Genomic DNA, 19,788 nt, shown 5'->3' with positions numbered 1-19,788 from the left:
GGCCAGAGTACCCAAGTCACACCCACCTCCCGCCCCAGTCCGCCCCCTCCTCTCCACAACAACGCCATCCCAGGCCATCGCCTGTTCTCCCCGCCTGTTCTCCCCGCTGCCACCCGTCGGGGACTCTGTGGGCGTCCCACGTGGTAACTCCTGTCTCTATGGTAACCACATGTCACCACCAGGGATCTGCTCTCTTTGAAAATCCCTTTCAACTCGATCCTCCTCCATCTCCATGGCAACGCAGAAGACTGTGGCTTGCAGTCCAGGAGTGACCCGTCTCCACAGTAACTAGTGCTACACTGGAGACCCCGTCACTCTAATGAGGGCCTAACCCCCAAGGTAAAGCCCCCTGGCTCACAGGGATGCTGGTTCCCCAGGGAGGCACCCCAGCACCACAATGGCTTCCTCCCTCCGTCTACAAGTGCCCCAGCCCCAGGGCGACATCTCCATGGAAATCCCTCCCAGCTCACGTGCGGTTGCAGTAGGTGACGCCATCACCCTGGTAGCCTCGCTGGCAGTGACACTCGTAGCTGAGGGGTGTGTTCAGGCAGCTTGCCCGCAGGTGGCACCGCGCCAGGCCGAGACGACACTCATCCAAGTCAGGACAGCGGGCATACGCCCAGCGGGCAGGGAGGGCCGCCGACAGCCCCAGGCCTTCCCCCACCCACAGGGAGCAGTTTCCCCCACCCAGTGGCCCTGAGAAGTCTCCCTGGAGGCACCTGGGGGGGTGGGAGGTTGGGGACAGAGGAGAGGGAGGGAACAGGGAGATGATAAAGAATTGAGAGATTGAGACAGACAGAAAGGGACCAATCAGAGAAAGAGAAACAGGCATATGAATATGGACAGAAAGACACAGCAGAAATGAAGGAGAGACAAAGAAACCCAGCCAGAGGAATCCGACAGGAGGAATTGTGACAAGCAACCAGGGGATGGGAGAGACATACAGGAAAATAGTTAATGGGAGAGAGAAGGAAAGACAGAAACAGAAAGACAAGGATGAACGAGGAGAAGAAACCAGTCACAGAGACAGGGAGAGGGTGGAGATGGAGAAGAGAGAGGGAAAGGGAAGAAACAAAGACAATCAGCCATTAGAATCAGAGTGGGAGAGAGCCCCACACCCTGCCCACACACCAGCCCTCCAGCCTTGTGGTCCCGGCCTCACCGGCCCAGCGTGGGGTTGTCCTCGTTGCCACACCAGCCGCACTCGTGGCTCTGCAGACACTCGTGGCAGGTCAGGAAGCGGTCACAGCTCCGGCACCGAGGCTCCGAGTGCACACTGTGGGGCGACAGGTGTGGGTGGGGGTGTCCGAGCCCTACCCACCGCGCCCTGCCCTTCTCTCTGTGAGCCTCACCCCCCTGCCCAGACCACACCTGTCATCCCAGCCGCGGCAGCCCCCATGCGGGTAGCGGGCCAGGTAGGCCGCGAACAAGAAACAGGTATGCGTGGACTGGCACCAGGCGCACTGGCTGGAGTTGGCAAGACAGTCGTCACAGGTCAGGCGCCTGGGGGTGGGGAGCAGGGGCAGGTCAAATTGTGCACCAGCTCCCCCAAGCTCCCTACATCCCCACTCCCTGGGCCCAGGTGGCTCACTGGCTGCAGAGTGGGGGACACTCCTCTGGGCTCTTCAGGGCACCCCGACTCCGGCCCCGCCGGCTGCATGCGGCATCCCCTTTGCGGCTGGTGCTCTGATGCCACTCGCAGAAGGAGTCCTGGGGAATTAAAGAAGGAGTTAGAGCCCAGCTTAGCCATCTACCTCGGGATCCATAAGCAGCTGCTTCCCTCACCTGCCCCACCCCACAGACCACCCCTCCAAGCCCCCTTCCCTCCCCCGCTGCCTGTCTCTCCAGACTTCCTCCTTCAGCCAATGGCATCCATGGGATCTGCCTTCCCAGCATCCACCTCCTTTTGAGGCAAAGAACCCCTGTGTCTGGTCCAGTTGCAGCTGATGGATCCTTAAGCCCCAGAGGTAGATAAGGGGCCACAACTCCCGCCCCTCTACCCCAGTCTCCCAGATGGTTCTGAGAACTGGCACAAGACCCAACCAGAGCCAACAAAACCTGCTTCTGGGACTTCCGCTGAGCTGGGGGCGAAAGGGGGGTGGGGACAGAAAGGTGCTCTCTCTTACTTGGGACTTGGGGGGGGGGGGTAAGGAGGGGGATGAAAGTCTGAGGCCCTTGTGGTTCCCTTGCCTCTCCCAAGAAGTGAACATCCAAGGGAAGCGAGGATATAGGATGGAGAAGGTGGACGCCGACGACACTGCCTAAACCACACACCTAAAGACCTATCTCTGGGCTCTGGGGCCCGAGCCCATAAAGGCCCCTCCGGTAAAAAGGTGCTAACTGAGGTTTTCTCACCCTTACAACTGCGAGAGTCCTGACTGCCAGGAGCCCACTCTCTAGCCCCTCTCCTCTGCTCCCCACCTGGCTCTCACCTGCAGATCAAGGACAATGGCCCACCTGTCTCCCCCCACTGTACACAAGGGACCCCTTGGATGCCAGTGCCAATTCCAGCGGGCTCACCCCCGCCCCCACCCCTGGTCGCCTAATTCGGCTGCCTTGACCCTGAGACTTCCCCTCCATGGCCTGGCAGGCACCTGAGTGCAGGCATGACAGTCTCGGTGCTCCTCGCAGAGCGGGCAGAGGGCAGGCACCAGCACCAGCAGGGACCCGCCGGCCCAGTCGTCCCCGCAGTGGGCCCCGCTCTGGCGTAGGTGGCAGGAGGCGCTGCTCAGGCACCAGCCACAGCCCTGGTCTGCCAAGCATCCCAGGCAGGAGGAGTAGGAGGAACAGGCTGAAGAGCGGTAGGGCTCCAGGAAGAAGAAGGAGATCTCCTGGGGGAAGGGCTCACGTGAGGGCCAGGGGTCCACCCAGGGCGGGAGCTGAGGGCCGGGGTAGGGGTCAGGGTTGAGCGCTGAACACTTAAGTGTTCAGAGACAAGGTCAAGAACTCAAGCATGTGGAAAGTCAGGCTTTAGGAGGAGAAGACAAAAGGGGATTGGGGTTTGAGAGCATCCAGATGAGGGAGCAGAGCACAGAGGGCAGAAGTCAGAGCAAGTGGAGTAAGAGATATGGGCAGGGGGTCAGAATGTGAGATCAGGTCAGAGTCTGAGGGTCAGAGGTTGGTGTCTGGAGGGCTCCAGGTGAGGCCCAGAGGTCAAGAGTCAGGGAGTGGGAGGTTAGGTCAGGAGAGTTAGAATTTGCAGCCTGGGGTTCAGAAAGCTCCAGGGGTCTGAGGCCCGGGCAAAAGTACTCACGCTGCCACCTGGCACACCAGTCCGGTCCCACAGCAGAGTGAGTTCGCTGTGCCCAGGGCCTGCTGAGCCATTGAGCTGGCCCCGGATCTCCACTGCGTACTTGTGGCCCCGGCCAGGCAGCGGGAAGAGGCGAGCAGACCCTGGGCGCTGCAGCCGCCTCGTCTCCTTCTCCTGCTGAGCAACCCAGCGCCCCACCTCCTCCTGGGTACAGGTGAGGGACAGATACGGGGGTCAGAACGTTCCAGCTGACCCAACCCCTGAAACCTCCAAGAGCCCCAAACCCACCTCACCTCCGTCCTGGGAAGAGGAAGAGGGCTTCAGAGATCCTTAGACCCCCAAGAACCTCTGAGAACCCTCAACTAACCCCACTACCATCACCCATGGCCTCTTTGGGGGTGTTTGACTTGGTAACTCAGACCTTCCACACCTTCTTCAAAATTCCTTCCCAATTCCATTCATAACTGAAAGCCCCAGGGCACTCCCTCCACTAAGGATATGTCCCATGCCTCTGATTTCTCCCCAGCCCCTCCCTGCACTATATACCCCACTCCCCATATTTGCTACTAACAGCCCCCTGAATGGTCAGGTACCCTTACCATGTTCTCCGTGTCAGGACCCCGGGCCATCCGAGCCACGACGTGCAGACGCTGGGCCCGGGCCCAGACAGCTACATCCTCAGCCCCCGCCCCTCCGGGCCCTCCGGGCAGCAGGGGGTGGATGAAGCCACGGTAGACCAGGGACACATCGGTCTCTGGGCTGGGCGTCAGGGTGATAGTTGTACTGCGGACGATCAAGACCTGGGCCCGCCGGGGAGGAAGGTATGCGTGAGTGCCTCTCCGAGTGGCCCCATGGTGGCCACGCCTCTCAGGCAAACATCAGAACCAGAAAAAAATCAGGCACCCCAACTTCCTTCCCTCTTGCATCAAATGAGAGACCGAGGCCAGGGGCACTCGGGAGTCAGTACTCCAACTTGGACAATAGATAGCACGGTCCCGGCCCCCCCGCTCATCACCTCCTTCATCAAACTCCGAGACCCCAGACCTTTCAAGAGCTTCTTCCCCAACAGTCCACCTTTCTACTTTCCACCAAAGCCCTTAAGAGTCCACGCTATTTTAAAAAGTCCCTGAACTACAGGGTTCATAGAAATTTCCAAATTGGTGAACACAGCCCATGCCAGCCCATGCCAGCAGGGGGGTCACACCCTAGCTCCTGTGAACTCCCAGACCCTAGCTCTATATGGGGACAGAGCGCCTTTGCTCATGAACCTTCCAGACCTCACCCTATGTAACATGTTCTTGGTTATATAATAATAAACCAGCACACGAGTTTTTTAAAAAAAAAGAGAGAATCCAGATCCAACATTCAAAGTGACAGACATACTACATGATTTATTCGCATGCATTTTATAATCATTTTATAAGTGCAAAAAAATGGAATAAGCCAAGTATTCGTCAACAAAGGACTACTTAAGGAAACTATAGCACTACAGCTCTAGAATCTAAATTGGAGTATTACAAAACTCTTAAAAAAAAAAAAATTGAGGGTGTTTCCTAAGTTCTAAGAAGCTTGCCAGGACATGTTAAAAAACAGAAGTGGGGGTGCCTGGGTGGCTCAGTGGGTTAAGCCGCTGCCTTCAGCTCAGGTCATGATCTCAGGGTCCTGGGATCGAGTCCCACATCGGGCTCTCTGCTCAGCAGGGAGTCTGCTTCCTCCTCTCTCTCTCTCTGTCTGCCTCTCTGCCTACTTGTGATCTCTGTCTGTCAAATAAACAAATAAAATCTTAAAAAAAAAAAAAAAACAGAAGTGGCGCAGTGCCTGGGTGGCTCAGTGGGTTAAAACCTCACCTTTGGCTCAGGTCATGGTCCCAGAGTCCTGGGATTGAGCCCCGCATCAGGCTCTCTGCTCAGCAGGGAGCCTGCTTCCCCTTCTCTGTTTGTCTGCTCTCTGCTTACTTGTGATCTCTATCTGCCAACTAAATAAATAAAATCTTTAAGAAAAAAAAAAAATAGAAGTGGCAGTGTAGTGAGACTGGAATATTACTTTTGGGGGAAGAAAAATAATAATAATTAGGGGTGCCTGGGTGGCTCAGTCGTTAAGTGTCTGCCTTCAGCTCAGGTCTGATCCCAGGGCCCCAGGATCGAGCCCCACGTCGGGCTCCCTGCTTGGCGGGAAGCCTGCTTCTCCCTCTCCCATTCCCCCACGTGTGTTCCCTCTCTCGCTCTATCAAATAAATAAATAAAATATTAAAAAAAAAAAAAGAATTAAATGTCACATGTGCATGTATCTGAATAAGTAGACCTACAAGGATATAAAAGAAATCCCAGATGATCTTCTGGAGAGACTCAGGGTGACATCGAGTTGGGGGGATGCTGGGGACAGCTACACGACATAAGAGAGTTGGCAAATCCACAGTTAGCGGATTGCCAACGACAAATCACTAAAAGGTTAGCAGTTGCCAGGGGCTGGAGGAGAGGGGGAACAGAGAGGGATTACTTAATGGATCTGGAGTTTCTTTATGGGGTAACGAGCATGTTCTAGAACTAGGTGATGATCGCACAATACTGTGAATGTGCTTCATGTTGCTGATGGTAAATTTCATGTGATGTGTGTTTTAGCACAATTTAAAAAACTCTTATGATGGGGCACCTGAGTGGCTCTGTCAGTTAAGCATCTGCCTTCGGCTCAGGTCATGATCCCAGGGTCCTGGGATCCAACCCTGCATCAGGCTCTCTGCTCAGCAGGGAGCCTGCTTCCTCCTCTCTCTCTCTCTCTCTCTGCCTACCTCTCTGCCTACTTGTGATCTCTCTCTGTCAAATAAATAACAAAATCTTTAAAAAAAAAAAAAAAACCTCTTATGCAATAAGGAAGATCAAACCCTTGAATGTAAAGGCTTATTATGAAACCACAAGATTGGTATAGAACCATTTGAACAATGAAAACCCCAGGACCACACACTGGGCCCCATCCCCTGGCTCCCCACCTTGTCAGGCTGGGAGGCATTGGGTGGCTGCTGGAAAGTGAGCAGGTGCAGGCCAGGCAGGAAGCTCTGGGTGATGCAGGCCTCCAGGGATGTGACAAAGACAGGCACAGGCCCCCACCAGCCCACGGTGCCCGAGATCTGCTCCCCTCGGCAGCGGGCCTGCTCTGTGAGGACAGGAGGAGGGCAGGAATGGCAGTCAGTGTGGGGTGCTGCACCGCTCCATCCCACACCACCCTTGCATACTCACCAGGCCGGGGGAGGCAGCTTTCATTATGCACACACCAGCCCAGGGAGCCAGGCCCCCGGGGAGGAGCTGTGGGGCTGCTGAAGGCCAGGCAGGCCTGGCAGTCACCCAGAAGGCGACCCAGGCCCAGGCAGCTGGCAGCTGGACACTGCAGGGAAGGGAGGGACAGGGGTTACTGTCCACGGGGGCTTCACGGGGACCTGGGAAGTGCTGCAGGTTCAAGAGTCACAGGGTAGAAAGCGGCAGGCAATCGGAGAAGGGAACTGAAAATGAACTGGAATGAGAAAGATCGAGTGGACAGGACCTAGGGGCTCTGCAGGGTTGTAAGTTCAAAAGGATCAGGATGGGCCAGAGGTTCAGGGGTCAGAGGTCAGGAGTGCCAAGGTTCGTGTGAAAACAAGTCTCCCAAATCAAAGAAAGTCCTCTACTGGGTTTCGACAGAGGGAGACACTGAGGGTCGAGTCTCCATGCGAGGAGAAAGAGCACTGGGATGGTCACTCACAGCCCCAGAGGGAGTCCCAGGAGGTGGCGCAGCTTGGCAGGCCCCCTGACACCAGCTGCACTCAGGGTCACGGGAGCAGACGCTGTGGTCCGTGTACATGGAGCAATAGTCTAAGTGGTACTGCAGAGACACGGGGGTGGGGGGCGCTCCTCAGACTGGGAGCCTGCTCCCTCATACCCACCTTGATGATCCCAGGGAACCCCAACTGCTTGACACCTTAAGGACCCCTATCCACTCTGCCCTCAGCCCCAGGGACCCCCAGTCCTTCTCCCAGGCACCCACCCCAACTTGCTCCCACCTCCCTGGGAACCATGCCTCCTCCCAGTTCCCCCCCACCCCAAGCAGCCACCCTCTCCCTATCTCCCCAGTGCTCACGTCCGGAGCAGGCGCCTGGAACACAAAGGGAGGCACCTTGTAGGCCATCAAGTCCCCACGGGGCCGGCCACTGTACCCCCCAGCCACCAACAGGACGCTGCCTCCAAGCACAGCTGCTACATGTGAGTACCGCCCACTGGGAGGTGCTGCTCGGCCTAGAATACAGACACCCCACCCCCCACCAACCCAAGGACATGAGATTCCAACCAGTCTCCCAAGCTCATGGCTCCCTTGCCAGGAGGACTGTCCCAACTTTCTCATGCCCCAGTCCAGCCCCCGACTTCCTGCTTCAACTGAACGCGTCCCCACACCACTGCCCAGGACACCTTTTGATGACAGAGCCTGATCTTCGGAGTCAGAAAAACCTGGCTTCCATTCCTAGGTCTTCCACTTACTTGGGTTCAAATCACGGGTCCAACTAGCTGTGTGGCACTGAGTAGGAGAAGCAACTTCTCTTTATCTTGGTTTCCTCCTCTAGACATAGACCATCTTCCTGCCCTCAGGGAGCCATGAGGCAAGGCCGCTGGACTCTGACCTGGTTTTATCTGGCATCAGCCTCCCACCCTGGGACAGCCTCTGATCGTCCTCTGGAAAACCACCCTCTCCCATCACAGTCCACAGGTCGAGTTGAGCTAACCCAGCCTCTAGCGGCACTGGGGTGTAGCCCAGGCCTGTCATGTCAGGGACTCATTCAGGAAGAGGACCTAATTCCTACGATTTTGGGGGAAAAGGCATGTGCTTCCTCCCTCTGGGCCTTTTAAAGGGGTAGTATATAGGCCCAGGGCTGCTGGCGACCATTTGCAAAAGACAAACCTGCCACAGACTGAAGCAAACTTGAAAGAGAACTAGCTGATGCCAACCTGTGAACTTCCAGACCCAGGCCAGACTGAAGCCAGCTGTCACTCAAGAGAGCTAAGAAACTTGGTTTTGCTCAAGCTGGTTGGGTTGGAGACTGTCACTCAGAACTAGGAGTCCTAAGTGATGGGTAAATGGTCGGTGACCAACAGAAGAGCCTTGGATTCGAGGCCTTGAATGCCAGGCCAAGGCTTTATTCCTGATGGTCAAGCAGGGTTCCATGGGGAACCCTTCACTCAGCCTACCCCTTAAATGTCAATGTCCCTTCCTTATGACTTTCTCTGTCCTTGCTCTTCTGTCCAGTGGAGCAGGGAGAGGAGATGGGTCTCCTGAAGTCCACAGCGCCCTGAAATGATATGCCCGGTTTGTGTGTACAAGTGTCTTTCCGAGCTCAGGACCTGTGGCTTCCTTCTGATTCTCTAAGCAGTCTGATTTAAGGAGTTTGAAAGGTTCTTCCACACCCCCTTCTTGGCACCTTCATAAAGTCAACATACTGAGCCCTTGGCTAGGCAGCCTTCCTTCTTCGTGCCATCTCAACTGCTCTCACGACAGCCCAGTGGTTTAAGTGCTACTGTCATTCCCGTTTTACAGATGGGCAAGTTGAGGCACAGAGAGATTAAATGATATTTTTGTACAAATGGTTGCCTGGGGCCAGCCATCCTGGTTCTGCCACTTGCCCACTCTATGACCTTGAAAAGGTCAAACACAGGCGGTTCCCTGGGGCAGCTGGAAATGGACAAAAGCTGGCTGGAGCCTAGACCAATGCTCTGGGGCCGGCCTCCCATCTCCATGGCAACTGAGGCCCCACGCTGCCCCCAGCATGGGCTGGCCTCCAGAGCCCAGCTCCAACAGCACATCTGGCTCACCCTACGAGCACCAATATGGTTCCTGCCCAAAGCCCAGTTTCACTGTCAGGGAGGTGTGACTCTCAGGAAAACAGAGGGGGCCACTCACCCTCAGGGGTTCCTGGGGGGGCGAGCTCGGCCCCCGACACCCACTGATGACAGCCAAGGTGGTAGAAGAAGAGGCCATCTTCATAGCACTTCTCCTCCTGGTAATGGGTGTGCACATTGCCCCCTGGGAAAGGAGGAAAGGGGCACAGCTGGCAAGCCTGGCGAAGGTGGGGACCCTCAGGCAGGGAGCCTCAGCTCAGTGTGGGCGTGAGGCCCTGGCAGGCAGGCAGGCAGGACCAGGGAGCCTCCTCACCATAGACCACCATGTAGTTCCCCAGGACACTGGCTGTGTGGAAGGCTCTCTCCCGTGGGCCCTGAAGCCCATCCCGGCCCTTCAGGGTGGTCCACACGCGCCGATCCACGTGAAAGAGCTCAGTGGAGTTCACCCGCACAGAGAACCTATTGGTAGGAGCAGAGGAGGGCCTCAGGGCAGGAAGGGCTTCTCTCCCTTCTCCAGGCTCTCAAGAGCCCCATGATGGGTCAGGGTGAGACTGGCGTGATGAGGTTTATGTCCTCACCCGCCTCCCAGTGGACAGGACCTGGGTCTGGTCATCTCTGGATTCTGCATATCATCTAGCCAGGGCTGGCCTTGACCCAGCAGGGCGTAGATTAGCGGACAGATGGGTGGGAGAATGTGGGAAGTAAGTGGCCAAGAGACTGAATGAAGGGTTAGAGAGTCAGATTTGCAGATGAGCAAATAAAAGAACGAGTGAACTAGGGAATGACCTAAGGAAGGAAGGCCCGGATGACTGAGAAAGTCCATCAATGGGCAAACACCACTAAAGACTGAAGACCCAGGTGACCAGGCCAGGCTTGGCCCTGCAGAGCAGGTCACTCACCTAGCAGTGGAGGGCCGGTGTCCACCGTGAACCAGCAAGGTGCGTGAGGGCGCGTGGAACACCATGGAGTGGCCAGTGGCGGCAGGGGACCGCCCGCCGGCCGGAATCACCTGCTCCCAGTAGCCTCCACTGGTGCCATCGAGGCGAAAACGGAAGAGGCCAGAGGAGAAGAGGTCGTGCTGCGTGCGGCCACCGGACACATAGAGCCAGACATCGTCCACCAGGGCAGCTGCATGACCTGCCAGGCCTGGTGGCCCTGAGGAACCCAAGGCAGGTGGTGCAAGGAGCTCCCAGTGGCCCCCGCCCAGTGGGTTAAAGGCCCACACGTCACTGGTGAGGGAGCCATCAGCCAGCTCGCCGCCCATGAGCACCAGGGCGCCGGCCCAGGCCACAGCCACGTGGGAGTGCCGGGCAGCCTGTAGGCAAGAGACCAGGAGACAGGATGGTGACACAGAGTGACAAGAAAGCCAACCAGAGAGAGAGAGATGTAGAGACACAGAGAAAAACAGAGATACACAAAGAGAGAAAGGAAGACAGACCCAGCAAGACAGACACAAGCAAAGAAAAACAAATTTAAAAAAAAAAAAAAAAAAGGAGGCTGGGGGGTAGGGATAGGGGATAGGGGAAATGGCAGAGGAAAGCAGAGGGAAAGACAGACTGATAGACAGCCCAGAGGAGACACAGAGACCAAGAGAGAGCAGAAGACCAATGCGCAGAAACAAAAATGGAAAGAGAAACCAAGAGAAAGAGACAGGAGATTCACAGAAGAGTAAGATGCAAAAAAGGAGATACAGGAAGCAAAAATGAAAGCCAAACGTAGAAAAGCGGCACTGGGAGGATGACGTGGGCCTGTATCAAGCAGCAAGGCTGAGGGCATATGGGGTGGTGGGGTCGCTCTAGGGTGCCCTAGCTGGGGCTGCCGGAGTGGACAGGCGCCTCCGAGGGGGGAGGGGGAGTCAGGCAGCCTGGGGGTGGAGGGCAGCAGGGATTCATACCGGGGCAGGACTCAGGTCCCAGCGCTCCCAGGTGTTGGCAGAGAAGTTGTATAGGACCAGGTCCCCCAGAGCGCTGTTGAGGTCCTGGCCTGTTGAGGGACAGATGGGCTCAGGCCCTGGCCACAGGCCGCCAGACCCCAGATGCGTGCCCCATCAGCTCACCTCCGAAAATGGCCAGCAGCCCTGGTGGGGACAGGAAGGCACCAGCCGCACCAATCCGGGCTGAGAAGGTGGGGTCCTCGGCACTCACATTGTGCCACCAGCCAGCCCCCTGGTTCTCCCATAGGTGCAGGTCACAGGCACGTCCCAGGAAGCCAGGCTCACAGCGGCATGGTCCCAGAGGCTGGAGGGGGACGGGCACACAAAGGCAAGGATGGAGAGAGAAAGAGAGAGAGAAAGGGGGAGGAGAGATGAAGCCGGGGGGGGGGGGGGCACACGGGACCGAAAGGGAGAAGGAAAAAGGTGGACAGGAAAGGAGAGATGGAGTAACAGCCAGGAAGGAGACAGGCCAACAGACAGAGGAAGAAAGGGACATAGAGACACAACCAGAGAGAAGCAGAGAGGTAGGAAAAAGCAGACAGACCATCAAGAAAAGGGAATGGGAACGACAGAAGGCCCTGGAGAGGAAAATGAGGACAGAGAGCAAGAGAGACTGGAGGAGAAGGCAGCGGTGAGGGCAAGGTCAGCCTAGGCTGGACGACCTCAGTCTGGGGAGGTGAAGGCAGGAGGGCTCAAGATGTGATCTAGTCCCAAGGCTGTGTGTGCATGGCTGAGGCACAAGGTCAGTGGTCAGCAGGCAGAAGTCAGGGCTGGGGGCCCAAGGCCAGAAAAAGTGACTGGGTGGGATGATGGAGTCTGGCAGGCAAGGGGAAGGCAGGTAGGTTCACCGGCGAAAGGTAGGTTACAGGCAGGAAGGGTGGACACAGGCACAGGAGGGGTCCCAGATGAAGGCAAGGCGGGGCTGGAGGGCAGATGGGAGTGGGGTCTGGGAGGAGAGGGGAGTCCTGAGGGTGACAGCAGGGTCCTAAGCAGGGATGGCTGTCCTGGAAGGGGCCAGGGAGTTTCAGGCAGGGGCACATGGAGCAGTAGGTGTGGTCACCTGGGGGCGGGGGACACACAGCTGGGGACAGGCTCACCGAGGCGCAGGTGCCGTGGCTGCCGCAGTAGGCTGAACACTCCTGCAGGCTGCAGTCAGGGCCTCCCCAGCCAGGCTCGCAGGCACACACCCCAGGGGCCCGGCACTGCCCACGGCCGCTGCAGCCCCCAGGGCACAGGGAGAAGCGGAAGGAGGCATTGAATCCCAGAAGGTTGTAGTTGGCGTCGCTGAAGAGATGCAGCAGCATCTGCAGGCACAAGATGGGCACGGCTGCAGGGGCTCCGGGGACTGGACTGGGGGGTGGGCTGCTCCCATCCCCACCCCACCCCACCCCACCCGGCGCGTCCCTGCCTCCTTTCTTGGGTCTCTCTCCACCCTTCTTTGCTGCCAACTCTCTCTTGCTGGGTCTCTGCCCCTCCCCCTCTTTTGTTTTCTTCTGTGTATCGAACCCCCTTCCTCCAAAGTCCACCCAGAACTCCAGCCAGAGACCCCCACCAACCGGCCCCACCAACCTTGCCTGAGGAGGCCTCGATGGGTGGAGGCCGAGTGCTTCCACTCAGACTGGCAAGCAGGGGCCCTCGGGGAGAGTCCCCATCATACACGAACAGGTAGTCGTAAGTGCATTCCGTGTCCAGGAAAAGGAAGTCCAGCAGGATCCGGTGCTGGGGGCTTGGGGCTGGGCAGGGAGAGTAGAGGGTGCTGGGCTCAGATGTGGACCCTCTTCCTGTGCCTCCATGTACCCCATCCCAAAATACCAAGGACTGCCTGGTGATGTTGAAGGCCCAAAGATAAGTCAGACCTGAGCTCTGCCTTCGAGGGGACCCCTGGTCTCAACAGCCCAGAGAGACCAGAGCAGTGACAGCCAGGGAGATGGGGGCCAGAGAAGGAATTACAGTGTCAGCCCCAGAAAGGACTCCTGAGACCAGGCTGAACACCTCCCACCACTCCGGCGGCCAAGCTGAAGGGCCCCAGAAAGAACCCAACCCCGGGGGGTCATACAGAGCTGTAAGCCTCCGACACTGAGCCGGAGGGGCAGGGAAGAGGCCAGTTTCTTCCCCCTGGATGGGCCAAACCTTGGAGTACCACAGCTCCTCTCCCCACCTCCCCAGGTCTCCGCTCGGTTTCTTGTAGTAGCTAAAGGCACAGACTTGAGCCAGCCTGCCTGGGCTCACTTCCTGGCTCTGCCACTTACTAGCTACTAGCTGTGTGGCCTCGGGCAAGTCTCCTAACCTCTCTGAATCTGTTTCTCCATCTGGGAAGTAGAGTTGTAACAGTCCTAAGGCTGACTGAAACTTCTTGGCCGCTCCCATCAAGAGGGGAGGACTGATTCCTCGCTCCCTGTACCTTGGGAAGACCATCCAAGAGACTAGCGTGACCGACACACAGCAGCAAAGTGGACATTCTGGCCCTTGCACGGCTGGATCAGAGAAGCCTCGCAGCTTCTACCTGGACATCCTAGAATGCTCCTTCTCAGAACACAGCTGTCAAGCTCCGAAAAGCCAAAGCCACATGGGGTGGGTGGAGGGGCGCGGGCCAGCGTCCCACCTGACAACCCCAGCCAGCAACCACCAGCCCCTCGAGGGAGCTTTCATTGACGTCTGGCCCAGGTGAGTGTTCAGATGACCGCAGTCCCAGCGGACGTCCAGCTAGGACCACAGGAGAGGCCTAGCCCTCCATAACCCCCATCCCACATCTTACACTGGGGGCTCGGGAAACTAGACCTGGGTTCCTGCTCCACTCCTGACCTGTTGGGGGACACTGGGCCAGCCCCTTCCCCGATGTCCCTCAGCACACTCCCCTGCGTACTAGAGATGCTCACACACCACTCACTAGCCGTGTGATCTTGGGCTGGTTCCACGGGCTCTCTGAGCCTCGGTTTCCTTTACGTAAAATGGAGATACTCTCCCCACCCACCAAGGCTGATGGGAAGATTCAAGATGGTGACTCCAGGCCTCACTGTCTCTTCCCAGGCTCATTGATTCAGCCTCCTCCCTGGCCTCCCGTCTTGCCCTGACAACGGTCCCTGAGAGACTGTCCCCACTTGGCATCTGGTTCTGGCCCTACCCTGTTCAAAAGCCCTCCATGGCTGGGGTACCTGGATGGCTTAGTTGTTATGTGTCTCAGGTCACGACCTCAGCTAAGCGTGGAGCCTGCTTGAAGATTCTCTCTCTCTGGTTCTGCTCTTGGTTTTGGCACCAAAAAAAAAAAAAAAAAAAAGGATTCTCTCTCCCTCTACCCCTCCTTCTCCTGCACTTGCTCACATGCTCTCTTAAAAAATAAATAAATAGGGCGCCTGGGTGGCTCAGTGGATTAAGCCGCTGCCTTTGGCTCAGGTCATGATCTCAGGGTCCTGGGATCCAGTCCCACATCGGGCTCTCTGCTCAGCAGGGAGCCTGCTTCCTCCTCTCTCTCTCTGCCTACTTGTGATCTCTCTCTGTCAAATAAATAAATAAAATCTTTAAAAAAAAAACAAAATAGGGGCGCCTGGGTGGCTCAGTGGGTTAAGCCGCTGCCTTCGGCTCAGGTCATGATCTCAGCGTCCTGGGATCGAGTCCCGCATCGGGCTCTCTGCTCAGCAGGGAGCCTGCTTCCCTTCCTCTCTCTCTACCTGCCTCTCCGTCTACTTGTGATTTCTCTCTGTCAAATAAATAAATAAAATCTTAAAAAAAAAAAAAAACAAAATAAAGGGCGCCTGGGTGGCTCAGTGGGTTAAGCCGCTGCCTTCGGCTCAGGTCATGATCTCAGGGTCCTGGGATCGAGTCCCACATCGGGCTCTCTGCTCAGCAGGGAGCCTGCTTCCTCCTCTCTCTCTCCTACCTCTCTGCCTACTTGTGATCTCTCTCTGTCAAATAAATAAATAAAATCTTTAAAAAAATAAAAATAAGGGGCGCCTGGGTGGCTCAGTGGATTAAGCCACTGCCTTCGGCTCAGGTCATGATCTCAGTTTCCTGGGATCGAGCCCCGCATCGGGCTCTTTGCTCAGCGGGAGCCTGCTTCTCTCTCTCTCTGCCTGACTCTCCGCCTACTTGTGATTTCTCTCTCTGTGTCAAATAAATAATAAATAAAAAATCTTTAAAAAAAATAAAAATAAAAATAAAAATAATAAAAATAAAATAAAATAAAATAAATAAATAAAATAAAGCCCTCCATGGCTCCCCACCATCCCCAGAACAAAGCCCAGCTCCCTAACCTGGAGTCTGAAGTCTCATTTGTCTCACGTCAGCTTACTCCTTGTAACTCCATCAGGAGCTGGGCCTTTGCACAAGCCTCTCTCTCTGGAGCACTTACTCCCTTGGTAAGAGCAAACTCCTCCAGGAAGCCTTCCCTGATGCCCCCCCCACTACTAGGTTAGATGCCTATCTTGGGGGCTCTCGCTTTCCATTATAACCTTCATTTCTCTGCGCCAGGACCACCTATGTCTGCGTCTGTATCCTCTGCAGCCAAGGAGGCCCATGGGGCAGGGCCTAGGCCTAACTCATCTTGGGGTCCCTCCCTGACATTAACCCACACAGTGCCTGCCACTGAGTGAGGGCTCAAGAAATGCTGGATGAAGGACTGAAGAACCACACAAAAGAAAGAATACTGAAGGGCGCCTGGGTGGCTCTGTTGGTTAAGCCACCGCCTTTGGCTCAGGTCATGATCCCAGAGTCCTGGGATTGAGTCCCATATTGGGCTTCCCCTGCTCTGCAGGGAGCCTACTTCTTCCTCTCCCTCAGCCTCTCTCCCTGCTGTGCTCTCTCTCTCTGCCAAATAAATAAATAAAATCTAAAAAAAAGAAAGAAAGAAAGAAAGAAAGCTGGCTGAAGTTGGCAGCTCTCCTTCCAGAATCCCCAGGAACATCACACAGACCCAAACCATGGTCTGGGGAATGAAGAAGAACCACTGCACCAGACCAGGCAACCAGACCTCCCAGAATCTTGCCAGCCTCAACCAAAATATAAAGCTCAGTTCCCAGAATCACAACAAGTACATCTTTGTCAAGGGCATGCCAGAAGCCAGCTCACTATCTGCTTTCTCCAAGGTCCTCCCTAAGTTCAAGATCTCCTGCTTCCACCCAACACAGACTCCACCCCATGTACCCCTGGACAGAGGTTCAACCCCAAAACTCCCTGCTTTTCATTTTCTTTTTAGATTTATTTATTTGAGAGAGAGAGAACATGTGCGCACAGGGGTGAGGGGAATGCAGGGGGGAGGGGCAGAGGGGGAGGGAAAGAGAAACCCAAAGTAGATGCCATGCTGAGCTAAGTGAGGAGCCTGACTCGAGGCTCAATCTCACAACCCTGAGATCACAACCTGAGCTGAAACCAAGAGCTGGACGGTTAACCAGGTGTACCACCCAGGCACCCCAACCCCCTGCTTTTCAAAAGCAGAATGCCTCTTTATTCATGAGGATATTATGAGGACTGCCTACGATAAAGTGTGGATGTGGTACAAAAGGAAGTGGGTCAGTGCTTATTTTTTAAAAGATGGGGCAACATGCTGGTTCTCAAAGGTGACGGGCACTAGTAAGCATGGGAGATCAAGGAGGATCTGGAAGTCGCCCAGACTCCCTATTCCAACGTCCAGCCAGGTGGTCCCCAGATCTCACTAGTGAAACTTCCTAAACACCTCTCTGCTCTCGGCCCCTCTCCACCTCCTCCTCTCTTGCAGGATGAACATACCAAGTCTCTAGGCCAGCCCCCACCAGGCAGGTGGCTCTAAATCCTGCTCAAGATCCTTCTGTGGCTCCCCACCAATGCCAAGAGAAAAAGCCAAGTTGCTCAGCATCACATTGAAGGCCTTCCTTCCCCTGCTTGGGGCGTCCTCCATACCTCTCAGCCAGCAGTCTGATCAGACCAGAAAAACCTAGACATGGCTCCTGAGACACATCAGCCTCTCTTTGTCTTCGCAGAAGCTGTTCCTTTTTCTCACCCAGCAAACTCCTATGTATGCCTCAGAACCCTATCCAAGGGCTCCTCTTCTGTGACCCCCCTGGAGAATACTCTCATCCCCCTAGACCCATCTACCCAACCCCTCTACCTCCTTCTGTCTCAAGCCCTGAGCGTACTGTAGGAATAAAATCTGCAGCCAGCGTTACCATCCCCAACAAGGCTGGGGCTCCTTAAGGCCAAAGAATGATGTGAATATCAAACACATACCATACTTCCTATCCTGTGCCCACCCACACCCCCAGACAGGAATAGACCCCATGCTGGGGACAGACAAACTCATCCTCAAGAAACTGGCTTCATCCATATTTCATACAACAGCCATGGGGACCTAAAGCATAAATCAGATCATGCCCTTCCCTGTTCAAAACCCTCCCACAACTTCCCAGTGTCCCCAAATAAAGACCAAGCTCTGCAGCCTGTAAAGGGAGACCATGCGTGATCTGGGACCTCACTCCTCTGGCTTTTGCCCAGAACCTCCCCTCGGGTACTCTTACTACTCCTTGGATGCCAGCTCCTACATCCGCTGCCGAGAAGCCTTCCTGGACTTCTCCAGCCACTGCCTCTGGACTTCTCATGACACCTCCCTAGTGCCCTCAGGATACAGCTCAAAATCAGTCCTTCACCCTCTGGTTCACGGTTTGTCTTCCTATTTTTGTGTCCTAGCACAGATACGTATTCTGTGTCATAGCACAGATTTCTAGGTCCTCAAAAGTAGGCCTCCTGCTACCAGGCCTTTGCATGGGCTATACTCCTGGCCTAGGGGGGCCTTCTGTTCCCTCTTTCACATGCTTTTGGTCTTGGCTACGCCAAGCTAAATCAGACAGGGTTCCCACTCCTTGGGGGTGGGTCTGCTTCCCCCACTGGACCAGGAGCCCATAAGCGTAAGGATGGGGCCTTTGCACAGGCTGTTCCCTCTGGAATGCTCTTCCATCCTCCTGGCTGATTCCTGTCGGTCCTTTGGATCTCAGTTCAGACATCTCCTCCCCCAGAAAGCCCTCTCTCTTCTCCCAGCCCCCAGGCCAGCTACTTCCTCTGGCTCCCAAAGGCCCCTGGGGTTCCTCCATCACAGTTCCAACCACTCTAGGTTTTTACTGTCTATTCATGTGTTTGTCTTCCCCACTGGATTTTAAGCCCCAAGTCATCACAGGTTGCTAGGGTTGTCTTGGTCTCTGTTATGTCCCAGTAGCAAATATAATATCTGGCATGTAAATGACTAGGGGAAAAAAATGCCTTTACCGGACTACTTTAGAAATAACAACAGTATTACCCTAATACCATTTACTGTGTACTTACCATGTGCCAGGCACATTAAGTAATGATCTCATTGAATTCCAACAACCCTATGAAGTCAGTACTAGTATGAATGCTACCTGGGAGGAGGGGAAGCTGGACCTCACAGAAAGGAAGCTGCAGTGGAACCCAAATTTGAAGCAGGTGGTTGGGCTAAGAGCCTAAGTTGCTAACAGTTATTCGGAATATCTCTCACTGATGCTCTTGGCTTGTAACTGTCCATCTGGGCCTGTGGGCAACTCCCCCACCAGGCTTCCAGGCGTCCCAGGGCAGGGCCCATGTTGGCTGCACTTCAGAGCAAAGGGCCCGGACCAGAACAGGGGTGTGGGAATGCGGTGAGTGGGGTTAAAGAGTGCACAAATAAATTAGCGAATGGGTGGGTGTGTGACCCACGCGGCCCCACTCACCCTCGATGAGCCACTCGCAATTGCCATTGACGCTGTAGTTGCCCGCACCATCCGTCACGAAGCCGGGCGCCTCCCGCAGCACTTGCCGCTGCCCCTTACAGTCCCCTGCCTGGGCCCCAGGGAACAGCGGCCCCAGCAGGGCCAAAGATAGAGCCAGAGCCACTGCCGGAGCCTTGCCCGGGGCCATCGCCTCTTCCCGCACGGACTCTGACAGACTGGGACAGGCCTTAAAGACCGGGGAGGACCCTGCCTGCGGCGGGAGGCCCTACAAATGTGACCTCTATAGACAGGACATGGTCTTGTAGACCACGGAGGTCCAGGAGTCGCAGACCCCTCGAAGGGAACCGCCGCTGTAGACGGGCTCTAGAAGCTACGGAAAGGCCCTATAGACCCATGTAAATGAGGTCGTTCCGGACGGGGCCCACCCCTAGGGACCGTGGAAGTCCCTTATAGTCACGGGTCCCCATAGGCTATCTGACCCCATAAACGGTGTCCAGCAGTTATAAACGCGGGCCACTGCAGGCCGAAACGGACCTTATATACGGATCGGTCCCCAGGGGGCGAAGGGCTCTACAGCCCGGCGGGGGCCTCCAAAGAGGGTCCGGGTCGTGCGGGGCCAGGAAGGTCCGAGAGAAACCCCTAGAGCCGGGTGCGGGGTGCGGGGCGCGAGCGGGTGTCGGAGCCGGAGCCTGTCTCCAGGGGCTCGGGCCTAGACCCCATACACGTACTCCCTCGCTCACCCACCCGCGCCTCCCTCCGGAGCCGGATGGACCAGATCAGAGAGACGAGGGGTTGCTCGGGCTAGAGCGGCCTAAGAAGACCCGCTGGGAGGACGAGGGGGCGGGGGCCGAGCGGCCGCTGTGGGAGGAAAGATGGAGAGGAGGCGAGAAGTCGCAGAGACGCTGGTCAGAGCGGCCCTAGGAGGACTGCGGAGCACTCAACCCCACCCCTCCACAGAGAGAGACTTCCGGAAACTTCCCCGCCCATTTGTTCCCAGACGCGTGCGCAGCAGTGATCGCCTTGACCTGCGAAGAGAGAATTACACATGCGCAGTGCTGAAATCACGAC

General features: G+C 56.1%; 1 protein-coding gene across 2 annotated transcripts in view; it reads right to left on the bottom strand.

Annotated features, from left to right (window-relative positions):
- MEGF8 (multiple EGF like domains 8) overlaps positions 1 to 19,515 on the bottom strand; it is a 37,819-nt gene extending 18,304 nt beyond the window's left edge. Inside the window, exons 1-19 of one of the 2 annotated variants that reach the window (XM_059150860.1) lie at positions 18,721 to 19,514; positions 12,605 to 12,768; positions 12,133 to 12,339; positions 11,159 to 11,339; positions 10,997 to 11,085; positions 10,002 to 10,417; positions 9,416 to 9,561; positions 9,164 to 9,286; positions 7,355 to 7,509; positions 6,980 to 7,099; positions 6,481 to 6,625; positions 6,234 to 6,397; positions 3,850 to 4,050; positions 3,254 to 3,454; positions 2,595 to 2,831; positions 1,592 to 1,710; positions 1,372 to 1,503; positions 1,163 to 1,276; positions 471 to 719 (exon numbers count right to left, since the gene is read on the bottom strand). In XM_059150860.1, coding sequence (XP_059006843.1) covers positions 471 to 719; positions 1,163 to 1,276; positions 1,372 to 1,503; positions 1,592 to 1,710; positions 2,595 to 2,831; positions 3,254 to 3,454; positions 3,850 to 4,050; positions 6,234 to 6,397; positions 6,481 to 6,625; positions 6,980 to 7,099; positions 7,355 to 7,509; positions 9,164 to 9,286; positions 9,416 to 9,561; positions 10,002 to 10,417; positions 10,997 to 11,085; positions 11,159 to 11,339; positions 12,133 to 12,339; positions 12,605 to 12,768; positions 18,721 to 18,907 — 3,350 coding nt within the window. In that variant the 5' untranslated portion in view covers positions 18,908 to 19,514. Of the gene's footprint in view, positions 1 to 470; positions 720 to 1,162; positions 1,277 to 1,371; positions 1,504 to 1,591; positions 1,711 to 2,594; positions 2,832 to 3,253; positions 3,455 to 3,849; positions 4,051 to 6,233; positions 6,398 to 6,480; positions 6,626 to 6,979; positions 7,100 to 7,354; positions 7,510 to 9,163; positions 9,287 to 9,415; positions 9,562 to 10,001; positions 10,418 to 10,996; positions 11,086 to 11,158; positions 11,340 to 12,132; positions 12,340 to 12,604; positions 12,769 to 18,720 lie in introns of both variants that reach the window. The other variant, XM_059150861.1, reaches the window with a different exon arrangement.
- Between the last annotated feature and the right edge of the window lie 273 nt (positions 19,516 to 19,788).

This window comes from Mustela lutreola, chromosome 16 (assembly GCF_030435805.1).
Source record: "Mustela lutreola isolate mMusLut2 chromosome 16, mMusLut2.pri, whole genome shotgun sequence".
Lineage (NCBI taxonomy): Eukaryota > Metazoa > Chordata > Mammalia > Carnivora > Mustelidae > Mustela > Mustela lutreola.
The sequence above is the reverse complement of the archived record's forward strand: the minus strand, read 5'-3'. Positions and strand labels throughout refer to the sequence as shown.